General features: G+C 53.7%; 3 protein-coding genes across 13 annotated transcripts; 1 reads left to right on the forward strand and 2 right to left on the reverse strand.

Moving 5' to 3' along the window:
• Nucleotides 1–277: 277 nt before the first annotated feature.
• SMDT1 (single-pass membrane protein with aspartate rich tail 1) lies at nucleotides 278–3,445 on the reverse strand. The gene is made up of 3 exons (XM_007189134.3): nucleotides 3,193–3,445; nucleotides 1,590–1,730; nucleotides 278–523 (listed from the first exon to the last, which is right to left on the reverse strand). The coding sequence occupies exons 1-2, from the start codon at nucleotides 3,376–3,378 to the stop codon at nucleotides 1,593–1,595; spliced, it is 324 nt and encodes a 107-aa protein (XP_007189196.1). The 5' UTR covers nucleotides 3,379–3,445; the 3' UTR covers nucleotides 278–523; nucleotides 1,590–1,592.
• Nucleotides 3,446–3,933: 488 nt separating this feature from the next.
• Nucleotides 3,934–9,017, reverse strand: PHETA2 (PH domain containing endocytic trafficking adaptor 2). Of its 6 annotated transcripts, none has more exons than XM_057556023.1 (3): nucleotides 8,900–9,017; nucleotides 7,056–7,139; nucleotides 3,934–6,244 (listed from the first exon to the last, which is right to left on the reverse strand). In XM_057556023.1, exon 3 carries the CDS (start codon nucleotides 6,237–6,239, stop codon nucleotides 5,451–5,453), a length of 789 nt encoding a protein of 262 aa, XP_057412006.1. In that variant the 5' UTR covers nucleotides 6,240–6,244; nucleotides 7,056–7,139; nucleotides 8,900–9,017; the 3' UTR covers nucleotides 3,934–5,450. The 6 variants fall into 6 exon arrangements, with proteins under 6 accessions (XP_057412006.1, XP_007189194.1, XP_057412004.1 ...); XM_007189132.2 differs by lacking the exon at nucleotides 8,900–9,017 and adding an exon at nucleotides 8,550–8,770; XM_057556021.1 differs by lacking the exon at nucleotides 8,900–9,017 and adding an exon at nucleotides 8,676–8,753.
• NAGA (alpha-N-acetylgalactosaminidase) lies at nucleotides 8,937–20,291 on the forward strand. Of its 6 annotated transcripts, none has more exons than XM_057556019.1 (11): nucleotides 8,937–9,072; nucleotides 11,023–11,115; nucleotides 11,749–11,840; nucleotides 12,646–12,781; nucleotides 13,330–13,501; nucleotides 14,689–14,866; nucleotides 15,193–15,287; nucleotides 16,050–16,211; nucleotides 17,758–17,955; nucleotides 19,052–19,195; nucleotides 19,660–20,291. In XM_057556019.1, the coding sequence occupies exons 3-11, from the start codon at nucleotides 11,825–11,827 to the stop codon at nucleotides 19,792–19,794; spliced, it is 1,236 nt and encodes a 411-aa protein (XP_057412002.1). In that variant the 5' UTR covers nucleotides 8,937–9,072; nucleotides 11,023–11,115; nucleotides 11,749–11,824; the 3' UTR covers nucleotides 19,795–20,291. The 6 variants fall into 6 exon arrangements, with proteins under 6 accessions (XP_057412002.1, XP_057412001.1, XP_057412000.1 ...); XM_057556018.1 differs by having other exon boundaries at nucleotides 8,946–9,072; nucleotides 10,954–11,115; XM_057556017.1 differs by lacking the exon at nucleotides 8,937–9,072 and having other exon boundaries at nucleotides 10,502–11,115.
• Nucleotides 20,292–21,456: the final 1,165 nt, after the last annotated feature.

Raw genomic sequence — 21,456 nt, forward strand, 5'->3', positions numbered from 1 at the left:
AAACAATCAAAGCTTCTGATTGCATGTAGGATAACTAGCCAGTGTTACTCAACACAAAAGCTTGAGCCTTTAGTTAGCCTGTGTAGCTGTTGGGCTTTTGTAAATAATGAAAATTGGTCCCAGGTCCCCATGATTACCTGTGGATCCATAGGGGCCTGGAGGCCCTGGGTGGTAAATCAAAGACCTATTTGTTCAGCTGATAGAGACAGGACAGCAGGGTGAAGAAACTGCAACTAGAGCCTACTTGTATTGAGAAACTTCAGCCATCACTCAGTCCTACAGAGCTGATGTTTATTATGTTGATTCATAATTTGATTATGCTCAGTGGACAGCACATCTCCAGGAACCTCCCGGAGCCTGGGGATCTGAGCTATGGTCACAGACCATGCAGGAGGCTTCACTGGGGTTGGGAGGCTGAGGGCTTTCCCTGGGCCCATCTGCTGATTGATAGGGAAGGAGGAGAGGCTGCGAGCATCACCATTTCTTAAGTTAGGGCTTTCTCCTTTCTATACTTCTCCATGCCCTGCAAGAAAGGAAAGCAGCAGTGAACTGGGTGACAGAGCCTTCCTCTTACCATATACTGAAAGAATTCCATAGAGTGGTTCTACCAAACATGGCAGGAGATAGGCAGTTTTGAGTACATTCAATCATTCATTCATATATGTACTGAACATTCACCAGAGACCAGGCACTGGGGGCCTAAAGGTATAAAAAGACATGTTCCCTGCAGCAAGAATATGGTCAAGTAGAGTTTAGGGTAAATCTTAAGCATATAATACTGTCACAAGAGGTACTGGTCAGGAGACAGAGCAGTCACTTTCAAATGGAGGAAAGACTTAATCAAAGATAATGAAGAATTGGTGGAAATGAGACAGAGCAGTGAGAAATAATCTTTCAATTGGGAGGAATAATGGGCCACTGGGAGTGGGTAAGAGTGAGTAACTCAAGAGATAGTGAATATTGGGGATAGGTATGTGGTTGGGAATATGGAAGATAAGGCTGGAAGAACAGGTGTGACCAGATCATCACAAGCCTTAAATGCCAGACTAAAGAGTCAGGAGGGTCCTTGTTTATAACAGTAATGCAGCCAGTCAGCACATATTAGGGCACAGGAAGTCAGCACAAGAAAGCTGAATGGAACTGGCACAGGGGAAGGGTTTGTGAGCAGTGTATGAACCGGGCGGCAGTGCCTGTGTACAGGCTGTGCTGGTGCAGAGCTTGGTAACCAGAGCTCACTGATGAGGGCCTGCGGTTTCTAAATTTCAACGTGGAGCTGGTGAAATGAAGTTGTTTGTGGTGGGTGTGTAAGGCATATTAAATTGTCAAGAAAATTTGTGGGTTGAGAAAATTGAGGGTACATAAAAGGGCAAATAGAAAAGGCTGGCTGGGATCCAACCTGGTTGGGAGAGACGCCAGTGAATTTGTAAGTCAATAAGATAGTTTCCTTCATCCAGCATAGAGAAAAGGTGACATAAAAACATTAGTCACCAAGAGAGTCAATGCATTAAAAGTCTGTGCTTCTGCTTCGAGTGTCCAGATTCTGCTACCAGGCTAAACTGCATCACAGTTGCATCAAAAGCAAGTCTTACCTGTTAGTCGTCGTCATCATCATCCTCTGGAACAAAAATATCATGCTCCTCAAGTAGAGCAGCAAAGTTCTTGCTAATTAGCGTCCCGACATAGAGAAAGGGGATCACAACGGAGAACACACGGAGAAGGCCGAAGGACATCTGCAGAGGGTCAAAGTGGTGGCTGTGAGCGCCAGAGCCCACTCTAGTAGGACCACAGAAGGCCTGGCCCTCTCAGGGGCATTCCCTCCTGTGGACCTGAGATCCATCATAAGCAACTTGATTTTAAAGTCCTTGGAAAAGTTCAGAGCAAGAAAAAAAATTATAAGAAGAGATAAAGTGATTTTATGGCCATCAAACTGTACACTGGAAAGAGAAGTACAAGGCACTCTTATGGACATCTAAAAGTTAGGGCACAACCTATTAATTACTTGCAGATACTCATAAACAGGTGAGAAAGTACTAAGAGCTGGACTAGGGAATAGAGTTCAGCTCTCCTTGAAGAAACTACTAAATACATGAAAATAGATTACAAAAAAATGAACATGTACAGTGAAGGGATATTCTATACAGTTCTTTAACTGGTTCCCTGGTGCCTGAGAAATGTGATTTCACTACATTAAATTTTAGAAATATGTTTTGAAAATTGAGCATGTCTTTATATTAAAAGACTAGCTATTTAAATGGACTGGGGGAGTTTCAGTAAAATTTCAACATTTCCTCTCATATTTTCCTACGGTGTTTCAAAAAAAAGTTTTTTTTTTTTCTCTTCAGTTGTGCCTCTTTAAAGGCAGCTCTTCCCCAACATGACCGTGCTTCTTGCTGTGAAACAACCCTGAACTCACCTTGTGTGAGCTTGCGTCGGCCAGACTAGCTTTAAAAGAAAGTTTTGTAACTCTCACACAGCGCTGGAGTCAAAAAGCAAACTTACTTGGTATAAGGGACTGTTCCTATTTTACTGAGAAAACTCCAAGGGTACTGAGGGCATGTGATAACACTCAGTGGTGGGAAAAAATAGGATCTGGTGGGAGTTGTACCAGCAGGAAATCTGAATTCCGGAACCTAAGTCAGCTGCTAGCTTTGGACACTGGCTTCACTAGTCTGGCCCCTGATTCTTCATTTGTAAAAACACTGATAGTAATAATTCTCTGCACACCCAATCACATGAATTAAATACTAGGTCAAAACTCGCAAAAAGATAAGGTCTGTCCCACTTTATTTACAAAGTCATTCCACATTCGTTTTTCATCCCATCAACTCTATGGTAGAGAGGTTACATGACTTGTCTATACTGGATGCATAAAGCGGAGTCTTGTGGCTCCGGAGAGTCAGGGCACCGCACTCCTCACGATGAGCTAGTGCAAAGTGCCGTCTTTCTCCGATCTTGCCCCCCATCTTCTTCTGTCTACACACACCCTGCTCAACTCCCGGATCTAACCCGACCATTTCCTCCCATTTGTCAAAATTAGCAGCGCATTAGCGCAAAACTTTGTCCTTGATCCGTCTTCCGGTCTAAGGCGATCGTTCGACTGGCCTTTGCTCCTATCAATCAGCGTGAGCCCGCACACACTCCCCACAATGACAGTCCTCGGCCCCTTCGCCCCGCCTCCAGGCAGACACTCACTTTCACCGGTTTGGGCAAAATGGCGCCGCTGCGAGTAACGATGACTGACCTCGATGGTACCAGACTCCGAACTAAGCCGCCCCGACCGGCGGAGACATCGCCACCTTTCCCCAGGCTCAGCCCGCTCCGGAAAGCCCCAGATCCGACGGGTGCCAACGCCAGCCAGCGAGCCGCTCCGGACGCCATCTCCCAGCTCCCCTCCTCGTCCGGGCACCTACACCCCACCACCCAGCCCCCGTGCCGCCCTCTGGAAGAACGCCGCCGGAAGCCTCGCGAGGCTTTAGGGATCAGACGAGAGGTCCAGCTCACAGACTTGCGCAATGCGCTTAGTTCCTGTTGCGGCCCGACATGGTGACGTCAGGAGGACGACCCCAAAGGCCCGGTACACCCCTCATTCCGGGCCTGGTGGGCGGGGCCACCTGACTGGCGTTGTCCTTGTGAAGCCTTCAGATTTCTGGCATTGTTGCCGCACCCAGGACCGCCAGGGCGTGGCAGAGCAAGGGGTTGTTGAAATGAGAAACCACTTTAATTGACCTTCAAACTATTGTTTGTTTGTTTTTTTTAACAATTTAAAAATACAAATTTATTACTCGTGCTACTTGAATGATTTTGGAATTTTATTTCATGCCAAGGTATATGTTATGTATAGCTAAATGGAAAATATATCTGAAAAGGGGGGAAATGGGGGCTTTCACACAAACTGTCCAGGTGATTGCTAAAGTAAACTTGAGCCAAAATAAGTAATAAAAAACCATAATGTTTTAATCGTATAAAAAGCACTGTAACAATAGGCAAGATAACAAAAAGCCCATAGTGTCTGTGTATAAAACAAGACGCATCGGGGCTGTGGGGCTCCCATACAGGGCTGGGAAGGTGGCCCCTCTTCTTGGGAAACAGGCCTGGCTTCCTAGGAACTGGTCCAGGACCCTGGACGGCATGTCAGCCTCCTGGACTTAAGAGGCTCTGAGCCCAAGCCTCAAGCTCAGGCTGTCCAAGGCCCCAGTAAGGGAGAGAGGCTAAGAAGGGGGAGACTGTGTATATTGGAGTAGGGGGATGACTGGACCAGGCTCTGCATCTTCCATCCAGCCTCTGCCACCACACCCCTAGGCTATCAGGCTGATCTGGCCTCTGGCTCTGTCCAACCAGCCACTTTTCCTCTCAGAACAATCGATAAAGCAGATGCTTGGCACCATGCTGGTGAGAGTAGGAACAAGAGGATCTTGGCAGGTACACACTGGGTGCCGAGCAAGACTGAACGAGTTCCTAGGGGGTTTCAGGATCAGGAACATCTCTCTGGGAGTCCAGCCAAGACAGAAGAGTTTATCACTGGGTGCCGAGCAAGACTGAACGAGTTCCTAGGGGGTTTCAGGATCAGGAACATCTCTCTGGGAGTCCAGCCAAGACAGAAGAGTTTATCACAGGGTGCCAGGAATCCTGTGCCCAAGCTCCTAGAATGCCCAGGACTGAAAACCAAAGTAAGAAACTGGCTTTCCCAGGGAGCCTCACTGCCTCCCCACTTCAGCTTCCTACTTGGCAGCTGAGGACAGAGTACAGGAAGGATTTCTGCTGACACATAAAAGCTACTGGCCCTCCTGGGGCAATGACCAAGCACTGTCTGTTGACAGGGCAGCCAGGGAAAGAAGATGGGGCCCTAACACTTTCGGAGCAGGATAAATCCCTCTTGACTGGCTAAGTGCCCTCTCCCTCCAAAGGGTCCTGTCCAAATTGCAGAGTGGGGGTCCCATGCCCAATCTTCTCATCACTCAGGATGAGCCGGGCCCCAGAAACCCCCATAACACAGTAAACCCACTTTTTCTGACAGTATCAGTCCCTCAAGCCAACACTGCAGTCAACTTCTGGTATTTATACAAGATTCCCCATGTTGGAAATTGTGTCTGTAGAATCGTGTGTAGGTGAAAGGCAGAGCGGTCTGTGGTCATGTAATATTCCCCACTTCCTCCATTTCATTTATATCGCCTGAGAGAGGGGCAGAGTCAGGAGACCTAGGTCTGTGGCTGCTGAGCAAGCCACCTCTCCTCTCTGGCCCTCAGGAAATAAAGGGGTTGAAAGTTAATGATTCCTCAGTCCCCTCTAGGCGTAAGGGTGGATTTGGAACCTGGAGCAAGCCTAAAAAGCAGGAAGGGGAGAACTCACATCCAACAGCAACTTCAGAAACCAGTAAACATTAAACTCTTGAAAAAGCACTGGCCCTGGTGTCCTGACCAGCAGGACAAGGGCTGAACCCGAAGGGCCCAGGCTCAGGGCCTATCTTGTTCCTCACATTCTGGCTGGCTCCCCTGGGCACTCTGCAGCCACGCCCGCCTCAGCTCCATAATCTCCTGGCCATACCAGTCATGTAGAGTAGAGAAGCAGGAGGTCTCCGGGGACACAGGGCTCTGCCTCCTGCCTAGGAGGAGGCTGGCAGGGCCCTGCAACTCCCACTCGGCCAAGCCCCGCCCTGCTGGCCTGCTGCCCCCTTCTTCCACCAAGCCCATAGGGCTGCAATCTCTGGAGAGGGAGTGACCATTCTCCAGGCCAAGAGACCAGTGGTCAGGAGCCTGGGGCTTACAGCGGCTGGGAATGGCCTTCCAGGATGAGTGGCGATGCAGGTCCAGGCTGTGGCGGGCATCACGCAACTGGCTCTCCAGCTCACGCACCACCAGGCGCATGTAGCCAAAGCTTGCCCTGGACAGTGCCTTCACCCAGGCCTCCTGGGCCGCTGGCCCATCTGCCGCGAGCAGGTGTGGGCGCACTCCGGGGGCGTCAAAGCGGATGGCAAAGGCAAACTCTTCAGGCATGGGAGCCTCGGCCAACTCCACTGTGCAGCCCTCCAGCACCACTAGGCTCAGTGGGGCCCGGCCCTCTCGACTCTCAAAGGAGAACAGCAGGTTGCCTTTAAGGACAAACCAGCACCTTCGGCCAGTGCCACTGGGGGTGGGTGGAGTCCCTGCGCCGCCCCAAGTGCGCAGGAAGCCTGCGTGGTCTGCTGGGGAGTCGCTCAGGGCGTAGTGGGCCACACTCCTCTCGTTCAGCTTCATGGCTCCCATAAGAACTGTGAGGTGAGAGAGGTGGAGACAGATCAGAGAGGGAGGCAGCCCTTGTGCCCCTGTGGGAAAAAGAGCACTGGCTCTGGAAAGACCTGGGCCCCAGGCCTGTGGGCTCTTCTCACTTGCTGTGCCCTGCGGCTCTCAGTGTCTTCCTCTGTGAAATGGGCTAGTCTCCCCTGCCTTTTCTCTCAAAGCGCTGTTGTGAGGATCATGCAAAAAACTGGACATCAGAGGACTCAGAGAAAAGGCTAATGCGATTGTATCAGACCAGGAGGTATGGCAGGGCTTTGACACAGCTGTTTAAAACCCAAAGGAAAAGTCATCAGCTGAGCTGAAATGGACCCCAAACTCATAAAAACCATCGTGCTTAAACCATCCCCTAATCTGAGGGCCCCTTAGCTCCAACCCTGAAGCCAAACATCCAGGGTTTCTGTGACCCCCGTGGACCCCTGCTGGCCTTTCATTTGTTAATGGCACAGCTGTCCTTTAGTAGCCTTCAGGGCCAGATGGGGCTGGGGTGGGGCAGGCCTGCCTCATTCCTCCATCAGTGTGGGTTCAGACAGGGACCTGCTCAGTAAATAAGAGCGAAATACAAACACAGGGCATGATTGAGTAGGATCAACCTCAACCAATGAACGTTGGTGCCCCATAGGTCACAAGTGGCATCTCATCCAACTGTCCTCCTGACTCACAGAAAACTGAGGTCAGGACAGTGAAGGTGAACCGCCCACGGTCACATGGCCAGTGAGAAGCGGAGCTTGGTCTCCTGATTCCCTCACACCCTTTGGGGGCAAGTCTTGGCAATGACCCACTTACCAGCAGAGCTCACTGGGCAGGGGCAGGGGCCTCTCTTGTCTGGCCACACAGCTCAGCCCTTTGACCACGTGGTTTCCGGGGCACCTGCAAAAGAATTCTCAAACCCAGTCAACCCATCCTAAAGGATGAAAGCTCCTACTCAGGCTTTGGGGCCAAATGAAACCACCACCTCCTCCAGGAAGCTTTCCCTGACCCCTGATAATCGCCCACCACCACCACCACCATCACGGGACCACCCAGGCCCTGCACTTATGAGCAATTTAAGGAGCTGAGTCCCATTGTCCTGATCATCACTCTTCAGACCTCATTGCCCTGCCCTCTAATGCTAGGTCAGAGTTAAATGCCCTCATAGCTTCTTGCTTTTCCCTTCTAGCACTTGTCACAGTTTATTTGTGGTCTTTAAGTAACCTAATCTGAGAGGCCTGTCCTGATCACCAAGGTGGTCTGATCTAAGGTGACCCAACTAGCACCCCCTCACTTCTGTTTTCATTTCCTTCATCCCGCAATGATCTCCTTTGTGTTTACACTGCTGTCCCCAGCCCCAGAATGTCTAGGGCAGGACTGGGCTTGGCTCCCAGTGGAACCCCCAATATCCAGCCCCTTGCAGGGCTTGGGAAGGCCCTCTGAAAGGATTTGTTAAAATAACTGTGACTACAACAGTGGACAAAATACAGTCTCTCCCTCCTGGAGCCTACATTTCAGCGGGGGAGACAGGCTGTAAAAAAAAAAAGACAAAAATAAATAATAATTAGTGAATTTTAAAATTAATTAAATAATAACGTAAGGACCGGTCTTGACAAGGGCTATGGAGTGAAGCAAGCAGGGTCCTGAGATGGGGAGGGGCCATTCTCCGATGGTGGTCGAGGAGAAGGAGGGGGAGAACACAGATGTTTCCTCGAGGAGTGGCCTCAGCTCCGGGGCGCGGAGAGGCGATCCGGAGCCCACCGAACTGTCTCCGCACCCCCTCACAGGGACAGGCGTCTTCTCCTACCCACCTCCCCGCTCCGGGGATGCGAGGCCCGGACTTCAACCCCGGCGGGAAGCCGGTGCACCGCGTTTTTCTGAATTCTTTTGTTAGAGGAGCGGCGGGCTGGGGCGTGGGACCCACTGGCCGGTGGCCACCGCCGTGAGCCCCTAACCCGCTGTCGCCCTGAAACAGGGTGGCCTCACCAGGAACTCCTCGGCGAGCGCCGCAGACTCCGGGTGCGCCTGCCGCCTCGGTTTCCCCATCGCGCACGGAGCTGTCCCGCCACGTCCCCGCGGGCCACGCCCTCCCGGAGGCCGCCTCCTCCCGAGCCCGCCGGGCCCGCTCTCACCTCCGCGCCCCCGAAGCCCAGGAGGGCGACCCGCGGGGTGAGCTGCGGCCGCGGCCAGGGGCGATTCCGGCTCGGGACCCCACGCCTCCGCCCGCGCCGCTAACTTGGCCACGGGAGCGAAAGACCCCGCTTGGGCGGCTCGAGTTACCGCCCCCGCCCCTCCCCGCCCACGACTCACTAGGCCTCGCGATCCGCGAAGCCGCCCCGCGATCCATGCCCGAGGGAAACTGAGGCCCGACAGGCCGTGACCCGCCTGAGCCACAGTGCTGGTCAGTGGCGGGAGACCTCGAACGCAGAGTCCCACCTCAGGCCGTCCGGGGCCCTCGGACCCAGTCCACCTCCCAGAGAACTCAGAGACCTTCCCTTCCCCTCTCCAGTCCCCCTCTCCCCGCCCGGCCCACTTCTCCCGCAGAGCCAAGCCTGGGACGGCCTCGGCCCAGACGCCTCCTCTGGGCGGGCTCCTATCCAGCCCGCGAGGCCCGGCCCAGCTTCCCAGCCACCCAACCCGGCCCCTGGAGTCGCCCGGACCTCTGCTTCTGGGGATTATCCATTTCTGCTTCCGCCACTCCCGCCGGCCTGAAACGCAACTTCAGCGGCCAGACTCTGCCTGGAGTCAGTCGACAGCTAGGCCTGCAGTGAAGGTTTCAGGAGTGCACAACCAAACGCAGGAGGCTAGGGTTTCCCAACAGCCCTGGAAACCGGTGAGCTCAGAACATCTGCCCATGAATTTGCTGGTTCCCGCGTCAGAGTTCTGCCCTTGCAGTTCCTGCAGCCTAGAATGCTCTTCCTTCTCAACCCTACCTCTCGGCTCTAACTCCTCAGGGCTCCTTCACATCATTTAGGTCTCAGCTCAAATGTCCCCTCCCTGGCCATGAGAAAGTAGCCTACCTGCAGGTCTCTGTCACATCTCTGGGTTGTATTTTCATTATAGCACTAACCACTTATAAAAAAAGCTTCCCTACATTCATGCTTTTATTTCCTGTTTATTATGTCTCCCCCATTAACTTTTATTCAGTTAATAATAGAAACCTTGGGCTTCCCTGGTGGCGCAGTGGTTAAGAATCCACCTGCCAATCCAGGGGACATGGGTTTGAGACCTGGTCCGGGAAGATCCCACATGCCGCAGAGCAACTAAGCCAGTGCACCACAACTACTGAGCCCGCGAGCCACAACTACTGAAGCCTGTGCGCCTAGAGCCCATGCTCTGCAACAAGAGAAGCCACCACAATGAGAAGCCCGTGCACCGCAATGAAGAGTAGCCCCTGCTCGACACAACTAGAGAAAGCCTGCCCACAGCAAGGAAGACCCAAGGCAGCCAAAAAATAAAATAAATAAATAAAAATTTAAAAAGTAATAGAAACCATAATAAATGTGTTAGAAGGCAATAAATTTTGTGGAAAATATAGAGCAGGGGCAAGGAGACTGGGAGTTGGGGGAGTAGGGCGGTTGCAATTTTAAAAAGAATGGTCAGGGTAGGGCTCACTGAGAAGGTGACATTTGGGAAATACTTGAAGGAAATGAGGGAGCCAGTCGTGCCAAAATCTGGAGGAAGAGTATTCCAGGCAGATGGAACAGCTAGTGCAACGGCCCAGAGGCCTGTTGTGTTTGAGGAACTGCAAGGGCGGGGAGGGGGGCAGGGAGGAGCAGCAGGAGGTGGGGTCAGAATGTGCGGCTTGGGGCTTTGTAAATCTGCGAGAGCTGATACTCCAGGCTGAAATGAACACGGTCTTGAGCTATGTTTTAAAGCAGCGGTCCCCAACCTTTTTGTCACCAGGGACCGGTTTCGCGGAAGACAATTTACCCACGGAAGTGGGGAGCGGGGGCGGTGGGGGAATGGTTCAGGCAGTAATGCGAGAGACGGGGAGCGGCAGATGAAGCTTCACATGCTTGCCCGCCGCTCACCTCCTGCTGTGCGTCCTGGTTCCTAACAGCCCGTAGACCGATACCGGTCCGCGGCCCGAGGGTTGAGGACCCCTGTTTTAAAGGATTTCTGTGGCTGCTAAGGAGAGAATAAATGTGGGTGGAAGCAGACCGGTGAGGAGGCTGCTGGAGTAATCCAGGCAAGATGTGATGGGGGCTGGGAGAGTAGAGAGAGGTGGCCAAATTCAGGATGGGTTTTGAAGGTAGAGAGTGCAAGGTTTGCAGAGAGGTTGGATGTAGGGAGTGAGGGAAAGAGGAGGCAAGGAGGACTCCAACGTTTTGGCCTGAGCACCTGGAAGGAGAGTTGCCATTACCTGAGATATGGAAGTGGCAGGTGTCTGGGGCCAGTTATGTTTGAGATGCCCAGTGATCATCCAAGTGAAGGTGCCAAGAATGAAGTGCTTGGTACCTAGCGGTTGCTCAATAAGTATTTGATGAATGAAAGAGGAAGGAATATGCAAAGTGCCTGGATAAGAATAATGGGTGGTCCAAGTGTCAGGTAGGGAAGGAGGGTCTCCTGGCTTTGAAAGAGCTGTGTCCTCCACCTGGTTTGCTTTCTCCCACCCATCCTCCTCGTGGTGCCTATTCATCTTCCACTACTGTTTGTGAGCGGCTTACTACGGGCCCTGCTTCAGGGCATTCTCCCATTTTTCTTTAAAAAGCCCTCAGCAGGTATTCACGCCACAGCTATTTATTGAGCGTCATCTACAGTGCACTATCCTCGCCTTCAGGGAACCCAGCAGAGGTGAAAGGACTAGCTTCACATGAAGTCGCGGTTGGCTCGTGCCTGCCTCGGGGGCGCGCAGAGCCGGAGCTCGAAGGAGGTGGGGCTTTGGGAGGTTCCGAGGGCTTACTGGGCCGTTAGAGGGCGGGGCAGGACGTTGCTAGGGGGATTCTGTTAGGTTCTCCGGGGAAGGTTAGCCGCAGTGAGGCCCCGCCCCTCTGGAACGCCAGAGGCGAATCAGGTGACTGCGGTGGTGGCTGGTTCCGGAGACCGAGGCAGGCGGCAGTTCTGCGGGAGTTGGAAGGGGTGAGTGTCAAATGTGGAAGACTCTGGTTGGGGTCCCCGTGCTGGGCCGCTGGGCCTGCGGTCTTTGGGGACGAGGGGCGGCAACCCAGACTCGGAGGGAATACGGAGCCTGGTCCCGGCCCGCCGCTTCCGTTCTTCCTGGGCGTGCTCGAGCCTGTCGCTGCCTCTCTCTGACCCCAGTCTGGCAGAGGGCCGCCCTTGGGCGCTCGGGGTTCCCAGCAGTGCAGAGGGGGTGCGGTCTAACGTCCAAGATGCCTTGTTTAGTATTTCCTCAGGAAGAACCCAGGCTCGGGGAAGTGCTGGCTGGGGGAGAGGAGGGGGAGCTGTGAGAGGGCTTGGGGACCCAGTGTGGGATCCACACCCAAGGTTAAGGGCTCCAGGGCTAGCCAGGCAGTAGTGACCCCAGTGCTTTTCTAACGTTTCTTAGCTTCCAAAGCCCAACATATAAAGCTGGTAAAAGCAGAGCAGATCTGGTCAGGTCCTGAGACGCTGAGTCCAGAGCGATGTTGCTGAAGACAGGTACCTACACGGACGGGGGTGGCTTTGGGAGGGTAGGTGACCAGATGGGGGTGGGAGCTACCTGGAGGAAGTTCCAGTCCTGTGGTGTCTGGGCCTCCTTCCCTGATGTGGGTGTGTGGGGAGACATGTTCCTCTCTTATTCTTGGAAGTGGGCCAGGAAAGGAGGAGGTGCTCCCCCCCTAGGAATCAGTTCCCCTCCAAAGGGGCCTCTTCCCTGCTCACCCCCTCTACCCCAAAGCACAGAGGCCCTATCTTATTAACATCAACATGTAATGAGAACAGCCCTGTAAAGTCAGTACAGTGATTCCATCTTGCAGATAAAGAAACTGAGGCCCTAGAGGGAAAGTGAGCTGGCTGGGTGCAGGTCCAACCGGCTGACCTCTTAAGCCCTTCTGAAGCCTCTTGGGTGTCTCTGGAGAACAAAGAGCCCTGGATGGGACTCAGGAGACCTGGCTACAGTGTACTGTCAAGTTCTGTGTGAATGGAATGGGAGGAGCTGGTCAGGGTATAGAAAGGATATGACCTCAGGTGTTAGTTTTTGATAATTCCAGCACTGCTGTGGTAACAGCACAGTGGGAATCTGGGCCTCAAACACGTCGCCCCACCCCAGGCACCGTCTGGCCCACTCACAGCACTCCTGGAGCCAGGAGTTGCAGGAAGAGCCCATTCCACCTGAAGCGCGAGAGTCTAGTTCCCCTAATGTGCAGGCCAGCAGCCTCTGCAGGGCTGGGCAGCATGTGGATGGGGTGGGGTGAGGGCTGGAGCTATAGGAGCCACTCACAGTTATCCTTCCAACCCGCTGCAGTGCTCTTGCTGGCCTTGGTGGCCCAGGTGCTGGTTCTGGAGAATGGGCTCCTGCGGAGGCCACCCATGGGCTGGCTGGCCTGGGAACGCTTCCGCTGCAACACTGACTGTAACGAGGACCCAAAGAACTGCATCAGGTGAGTAAGGTCTGCACCACCTGACAGGCTTGCCTAGGGCCCTCACAGAGTGGGAGCAGGGAGTGGGGGTCAGCTAGGAAAGAGGGCAGGGTTAGAGCCCCCCATCCCAGAGAAAAAGGAACCAGAGGTGACTTTTGAGACCTCTGACACTCAGCTTCATGACCAGCTTGGGGCCTCTGTGGTGACCTCAGGCCTGTGGGGCAGGGACCCTGTGGTGGACGCAGCCCCTGAGATAATGGAAAGGAGAGAACAGTTAAGGGCCAGGCCAGACCCCATGTGCTTCCCACTGGCCCAGTCCTGCTTCTTGGCTTGGGAGCCGAATCACTCTTCTTGCTCCACCCTGCTCATGGCTCATGACATAATCCTTGGTATCCCTTACACTTGTTACCTGGCTTAGTCTTCAGCTGACAGCAAGGCCATGGTACTTGTAGGCCGGATTCACACTCAGAGCATCTAAGAAGTTTGAAAAGCTCTGAGGAAGGTGGGGTGGGGTTAAGGTTAGGCCTGTGCTGGGCCACCGAGCAGCCCTGTCCCCTACCCCTCGCCAGTGAGCGGCTCTTCATGGAGATGGCTGACCGGCTGGCACAGGATGGATGGCGGGACCTGGGCTACGTATACCTTAACATCGATGACTGCTGGATTGGTGGACGTGACGCCAAAGGCAACCTGGTGCCTGATCCCAAGCGCTTCCCCAACGGCATGGCCTTCCTGGCAGACTATGTGAGCCCCACCCCAGCCCTGCCCCTTGGCCTGGGGGCCAGACCACTCTTTCCACCCCATCCGACTTAGGGCTCATTTCTATAATCCCTGCTTGAGAACTCACAGTCTGGTGGAGGAAATAGATTCATGGACAGGTAGTTTTGACCCACTGTAGTGGGTGAGAGCAAGGAAGGACATCTTATTCAGCCTGGGATTTCAGGAAGGTTCTCTGGAGGAAGCAATTCTTTTTTTTTTTTTTTTTTTAATTTATTTTTATTTATTTATTTTATTTATGGCTGTGTTGGGTCTTCGTTTCTGTGCGAGGGCTTTCTCTAGTTGTGGCAAGTGGGGGCCACTCTTCATCGCGGTGCACGGGCCTCTCACTGTTGCGGCCTCTCTTGTTGCGGAGCACAGGCTCCAGACGCGCAGGCTCAGTAGTTGTGGCTCACGGGCCTAGTTGCTCCGCGGCATGTGGGATCTTCCCAGACCAGGGCTCGAACCCGTGTCCCCTGCATTGGCAGGCAGATTCCCAACCGCTGCGCCACCAGGGAAGCCCAGGAAGCAATTCTTGAGCTGATACCGGAGAGATGGCATTCAAGGCAGAGGGAATGGCAAAGCAAATGCTTAGAGGCCAGAAACAGCCCATGCAAGGTGTGTGTGTTGGAGGGAGGGGAAGTATCATGGTTGGCAGAGGCCAGGCCAGCAAGCTGAGACCCTTTCCTTTGGGCTTTAGGGAGTCATTGAAGGTATGTATGTATGTATGTATGTATGTATGTATGTATTTATTTATTTATTATTTTAAATTAATTAATTAATTTATTTTTGGCTGCGTTGGGTCTTCGTTGCTGTGTGCAGGCTTTCTCTAGTTGCGGTGAGCGGGGGCTACTCTTTGTTGGGTGCGCAGGCTTCTCATTGTGGTGGCTTCTCTTGTTGCAGAGTGCGGGCTCTAGGCTCGTGAGCTTCAGTACTTGTGGCATGCGGGCTCAGTAGTTGTGGCTCACGGGCTGGCTTAATTGCTCCGCAGCATGTGGGATCTTCCGGGACCAGGGCTCGAACCCGTGTCCCCTGCATTGGCAGGCAGATTCTTAACCACTGCGTCACCAGGGAAGTCCCATCATTGAAGGTTTTAATGGGGCCTGGTCAGATATGCCTGGGAGGCGGCTCCTTGAGGTCCTGCCTGAGCCCAGTGTGTTCTCAACCCCCCACAGGCTCATTCCCTGGGCCTGAAGCTGGGCATCTACGGGGACGTGGGCAACTTCACCTGCATGGGTTACCCAGGCACCACGCTAGACAAGGTGGTCCAGGATGCTCAAACCTTCGCCAAGTGGAAGGTGGACATGCTGAAGCTGGATGGCTGCTTCTCAACCCCCGAGGAACGGGCCGAGGGTGGGTCCCACAGCTGGCTGGGGGCCATGAGGTAGACAGGGAGGGGTGGCCATGGAGGGCCCCGCAGTGCCCATCTGTCTGTATGGCCCCTAGGGGGTAGCGTTTCCCAATTCCCCTCACCCAGGGCCTAGGGGGATCTTGGCTCCCAGGCTCCCTAAAGATGGGATGGTACCATGCCCTACCTGGGAAGTGTTTGCAGCTCTGGGTACAGGGGAAGCACCTCCTTGAACCGTAGTTTCCTCCCATTTGGTGGGAGGTTTGGGCTGAGGCCCCAGATTTCATCTTGTGTCTCTTCATCGCAAAACGTGAGGGTTGGACTTCTCCAGGGTACCCCAAGATGGCTGCTGCCCTGAATGCCACAGGCCGCCCCATCGCCTTCTCCTGCAGTTGGCCAGCCTACGAAGGGGGCCTCCCCCCAAAGGTAAGCCATTCTGTGCACCCATTCTGTGCAATGCTCCTCATACCGAGGAATCCTTGCCTTCTGTGCAGTCAGGGCTCCTCTCATCATAGTTGCTCACATGCTGATTTGTAGGTCTAGGAAAGGGTCATAAGTACCTGAGGGGGCCTGAGGCAGCCCAGGGTCTTAGAGGAGACACTTGTCAGGTGGGCTGAAGGGATGGGTATCCAAGGCATGGGAACCATATGTCATGTGCTGACACAGCACCCAACAAGCAGTCAGAATCCTGGGTTTTGCCGAGTAGGCTAGGAGATCCAGAAGGCTGGTGAGGCCAGGCAGGTGGGGCCTAGCCTCTGAAAGGCCTTGTGGGCATCTCACCAGGGACCCTTCAGCATGTAGGGTGCTAGAAAGGGTGGAATCAGACTTGCAGACCGGAGGGAGAACCCTGGCAGAGGGTGGGACTCACTGAGAGAACACGGGGGTGGGTGTGTGGTAGGGAAGGTTATGGGTACACCAGCCTGGGTCCATACCCTGGGCTTGGCCCCAGCTGGCATGAGAGGGAGGGGTAGGCTTCTGGCACCAGCGCGCATGGAGGAGAGGCCTGGGCAGCCCCAGAGCAGAGCCACTCCCTCCGAGGCCTTCCTCATCCTGAACACGCTCAAGGTCTGTTCTCTTCCCCCTTCCCTACCCTCTGTGTCTCCTGCTGAGGCTCCCCAGCCCCTGTGCAGGGCCCCAGGCAGCAGAGTGTGACTCTGCTGTTGGACTCTGCCTTCCCCCCAAATCCAGGTGAACTACACTCTGCTGGCGGACATCTGCAACCTCTGGCGCAACTATGACGACATCCAGGACTCCTGGAGGAGCGTGCTCTCCATCCTGGACTGGTTTGTGACCCACCAGGACATTCTGCAGCCGGTGGCAGGCCCTGGGCACTGGAACGACCCAGACATGGTACCAGCATGGAGGGGGATGGCCCAAGGCCCACTGCCCTGTGCTGTCTTCCTGGACACTCATTGCCAGGTTCTAGATCAGCATCTCAGAAACGTGTCCTTGAACCAGCCGTGCTGGACTTGCCTTGGGGGCTTACAATTCTGTTCCCAGGGCCCCACCCCACCTCTTGGCTCAGAATGTTCAGAGAGGGCCTGGGAATGCCCATTGTTAACAGTCTTCCCAGGCGGTTCTGATGTGTCTTGAAACTTGATCTGTAGTGACTCTTGTGTAAGACATTATTCCTCCGTAGGGTGAAGATCACAAACAGTCCACACTCTCTTGCCATTCCCTCCCTAGACACTTTGCCAGGTCTGCCTCTGACCCCTCGCTCAATGCTCTGTAGTGTTACTCTCCACAGGCAGAACTGGCCTCTCATACCTACCTCACTCATAGCCCTGATCACTTAAATTTCTTTGCAATTTATCTTACAGTTTTATAGCTATCTCTTCATTTAGTCAAGGAGTATTTACTTTCAGTGATGATTATAATAATTACAAATACTAGGCCAGATGTAGAGGTGCCTGGAGAAACAGAAATTGACCTGCTTTAGAGTTCCAGCTCCAGCTCTGCCACTTACCTTGGGCACGTGACTTAATTTTTTCTGTGACTCAGCTTTGTCAATAGGAAAATGGAAATAATAATAGTAGCTACTATATGTATAGGGTTGTTTTGAGGGTTCAGAGGATGACCCTTTATTTTAATTTTATTTTTTTTTAGGCTAGCGCATGGCTGATGTTGCAAACAGGACTCAGCTCCCTGGGGTTGCGGGGGAGCTGACCTTCACTGACCTACTAGGCACCAGGCCCAGGGCCAAGTACTTTTTTAAAAATTATTTTATTTTTTGGCCATGCCACATGGCATGCGGGATCTTAGTTCCCCAACCAGGGATCAAACCTGCTCCCCCTGCAGTGGGAGTGAGGAGTCCTAACTGCTGGACCACCAGGGAAGTCCCCAAAGGATGACCCTTTAAATGCTTGGCATGGTTTGGCACATATACAGTGCTTAGTTAAATTGGTGTCACTAAGTACACAACAGTGTTGAGTTAGCAATAATCGTTTGTGTCCTGTTGGTGTATTGGTTGCCCTGGGGACAGGAGTGCCCGTGGGTGTAGTCAGCTGTCGTTAGGGCAGGTGGGTGGCTAGTGGCAGGAGCAGAGACTCTGTCCAGGTCTGGTTTACTACCATCCTGGCTGTATTTCTTGACTTGCATATTCCAGTTTATAAATGCTTTTGGCAACAGGATCCATTGGATCCTCTGAACAACCTGTGACATGGTCAGAGCATATTATCACCCCTATCTTCTTGATGGAAGAAAAAACCTGAGGCTCTGAAAAGTGACCTGACCCACCCCAAGGCCACGCTGCTGGGGAATGGTGTTTGCAGAACCAGGACCCACACCTGGCCGTCCTCCCCCATCTCTGTCTTCTCTTGCTACAAGTTTAGGGTTGGTCCCCACGCCCACCGCCCTGAAGAGGGCAGAGCTGAGCAATCCTCTTTTCTGCCCCCAGTTGCTCATTGGGAACTTTGGCCTCAGCTTCGAGCAAGCCCGGGCCCAGATGGCCCTGTGGACGGTGCTGGCGGCCCCCCTCTTCATGTCCACGGACCTGCGTACCATCTCCGCCCAGAACATGGACATTCTGCAGAATCCACTCATGATCAAAATCAACCAGGATCCCTTAGGCATCCAAGGACGCAGGATTCTCAAGGTACTGGGGGTGTGGAGCAAGGAAGGGAGGCTGAGAGACTGGGCTCCCCTGGAAACAAGTCTGCAGGCCAGAGGTTCAGGGGTCGGGACTGGGCCTCTGAAATCCGCTCAATCCCTCGTAGTTGCATTCAGTCGAAGTCTGTACTGGGAGCTGCTTCGACTGTCCCTCACTTGCCTGGGTAAGAGCAGGGCCAGAGCAGGACAGCTCATGGGATTTGGGGAAGGGAGACATCACCACAGGTGCACACGGGATCAGTGTGGCCCCTCGGTTTGGAACTACAAGACTTCTGCACAAGTCTGTGAGGGCTGGCAGAGAACTAGGGCTTGCCTTCAGAGTTTAGGAGTTGTTTGAGCCATGGAGGACAACTACTAACTAGTTCTAGTGTATACTAGTTGTTGAGCACCTACTGTGTGCTAGACATTCTAGATAGATTTTCTCAGAAGGTCGATGCTCCTTCCCTGTTTTACAAATGAGGAAACTTAGACTTGAAGAGTCTCAGTAACTTTATACCAAGGCCACACAATTGGTAAGTGGTACAACAGGACTAGATGCCAATAGTGTCACCTCAAAGCTTGTGCTCGTTGCCCAGATCCTTGCCTCTCTAGTAAAAGGAAATCTACACCAATATAGAAGGCACCTGCTGAACTGGTGATGCCCAGAGGTGATAACTAATCCTGCCAGAGGGGCTGATGGTGGAGCCAGGCCCAGGGGCCTTCTGGAGGCTGTGGCTTCACCCTCCTGGCTGCTCAGGGCAGAGCTCATCGTTCTAACTGGACGGTGCCAGGGGCTGTCCATGTCTGTCTCTCCCGTAATCCTGTAAGCTCTCTGAGGCAGGACCTCATGCAGCATTTATCTGTGTCCTGGCCTGGGGCCTGGCACAGAGTAAGTGTCGGGCAGCGTCTGCTGAGTCAGGGAAGGAAGAAAGGAAGGTGGAGTTAGACGAGTTGGGTGCTGGAGGGCTGTGGTTTCCCCTCCAAGCTTCTGCCTGACACGGAACTGTGGGCTGGCGAGACCCAGAGCTCAAGGGAGGGTTGGGAAGGGAGCTTCAGGGCCTGCTGAGCAGGGACCCCAGCCAGTAGCCATCTTCTGCGCCCAGGAGAAATCCCACATTGAAGTGTACGTGCGGCCCCTGGCCAATGAGGCCAGCGCCATAGTCTTCTTCAGCCGCAGGACAGATATGCCGTATCACTACCGGACCTCCCTCGCCCGGCTGAACTTCTCCAGCTCCAAGGTGTATGAGGTGAGTGCCCTGCTACCTGCAGCGCTTTGGGTTTCCCTGAGGGTGTTGCTGGGTCCTCACGCACACAGGGGCCCCTTCACTCACACACCGTCCCCTAAGCCGTGGGCCTTGGGTCCTCTGGCTGGTGCTGTGCTCTGCACTGGTGTTTTCAAGCTACACAAACGAACTACCGTGTGTAAATGAGTCCCGTCAGCCCCCGAGGCCGTGTGTTTCCCCTCTTCAGTCTTGCTGGCACATTTCTCAGGTTCTTGGTGGGCTGGGCCCTCACCACTGCCAGTACTTGGGCATCTGTTGGCTTTGCCAGAGGGGAAGTGATGGGGACTCAGGCTCCCACTTCTGTAGGGCCTGCTGGAGACTCAACACAGGCCAAAGTCCAGGCTCTTACATCCCCTTGGCTGGCGGGTGGGGGGTTGTCCCTGTGCAGCCATTCTTAGGGTGGCATAATGCTGTCCTCCCCCCTGCAGGCCCAGAACGTCTACACGGGTGACATCATCAGTGGCCTCCAGGATAAAACCAACTTCACATTGATCATCAACCCTTCCGGGGTGGTGATGTGGTACCTGTATCCTATCAGGAAGCTGGGGACGCCCCAGCAGTGAGGAGCTGGGACGTGTGACAGGCTGTGGCAGCACCACTGAGCCCAGACCACGGAGGTTCCACGTGCTGAGGGCCAGTAGGTGGGGTCCTCTGCTACCCATCAGACCCAAAGTGCAATCTCAGGGCCAGGTTCTACGCCCTGCACAAGTGTGAACTCTCTTGGAAACTTGCCTTCGGGAGACTTCCTGTGGCCTTTCTGGCCTCTACCTCATCTGTACAGCCCCACGGATGTTGCTGAACAACTCAGCCAGCCTCCTCAGCCCCCATAGGCAGAGGCACCGATACTTGTCAGGATTCTAGTCTCTGACCTTCTTTTTACTGACTCTGAAATCAGGATTTGGAATTTTCTTAAAATTAGGAGTGGAGCTCTGACCTCTTGTCGGGAAGTCCCATGAATTATGTGATTGACTTTCCTGCCTGGAGAAGGCCTTACAGGCTGACACTGCCTGAGAGTGACCTTGGTTCCTTCGGGTCACCAATAAAGCTGTTCTTTAGTCAAGTAGTTGTAATATGGACCTGGGGCCATGGGCTGGTCAGGTGGGGACTCTGGGTGGCACTACACAAGGTGCTGGTTTCAGATTTCACCTCACATGGAAGATGTATGGCCTCTTCTGGCCCCTTATTCCACAGCAACCTGCAGATTGTACTTCTGGCCATGCCAGGCTTGCGTCCCACCCCAGTTATCCCTGCTGTGCCCAGCATGATGGTGGTGGTAACAGCACAGTGAGGTGGACTAGTGATGGTCCCAGGCCCTCTTCCCCACCCCATTCAGATGTTACAGGGTCTGCCAGCCACTGCCCCCACTCAGCAGCCCCTCTGCTGCACAGTGAAAGGCCCTTGACCTGCTAAGGAACGTTGCGTTACTGTCTTCGGCCTCTTTCAGCTCCTCTCCCCCTTTCTGACAGGGCTTCGCACAGTGACGCTCCTGGGCTGGGTGCAGCCGAGGGCAGTCAGCTCTGCCTTTCTCCCACTGGGCTTGTGTAGCTTGTCCTCTGCCCACCAGTGCCCCCAGCTCCTCCCTTAGTTTCTCCTCTCCTAACCTGGCTGCAGAGGAGTTTCAAATCCCTCAGCTATGTCCAAAGAAAGGTCCAGGGGCTCTTTGTGTCTTAAAATATATATCCTACTCCTCCTCCTAGGGAAAGGGGTATTAAAGAATGGCAGGTTCTTGACTGCCTTCCTTTGGTTCCTATTTCCCAAGCCCTCTTTTTAGCTACAGCCTCAGGGCACCTGTCTTCCCTAGTGGCTCTTGTTCCCCTTTGGAAAGCTGGCAGCAGACCAGGCTAGGTAAGTTCTCCTTGTGCTTTGAATGTGGGAGTGCCCAGTACCTCAGGCTTTGCATGGTCCTGCCCTGTGGGAACTCTTCTGGGTGGATCTCCCATGTTCCCTCCCTCAGGGTTTAAGTTCGTTGTATTTGGAGTATGTTATAAAGAACTCACAAACGTACATTTTATAGTGTAATTTAAGATTTCTGGAGCTTCACTGATTGAGTCTGGGGTCATCAGAGGAAGCTCCCTTTCCCCAGTTGGTGTCTTGAGGCTGTGGGTCACTTAGGACAGAAGCCTACTTCATCCCAGGCCTCTGCCCTTTGAGGTCTATCACCCTATGCATAGCTCCAGCTTCGGGTCTTGGTCATAGTGCTGTTCAAGCCAAGAGGAATGGTTTCG

The sequence above is a fragment of the Balaenoptera acutorostrata genome, chromosome 11 (assembly GCF_949987535.1).
Source record: "Balaenoptera acutorostrata chromosome 11, mBalAcu1.1, whole genome shotgun sequence".
Taxonomy (NCBI): domain Eukaryota; kingdom Metazoa; phylum Chordata; class Mammalia; order Artiodactyla; family Balaenopteridae; genus Balaenoptera; species Balaenoptera acutorostrata.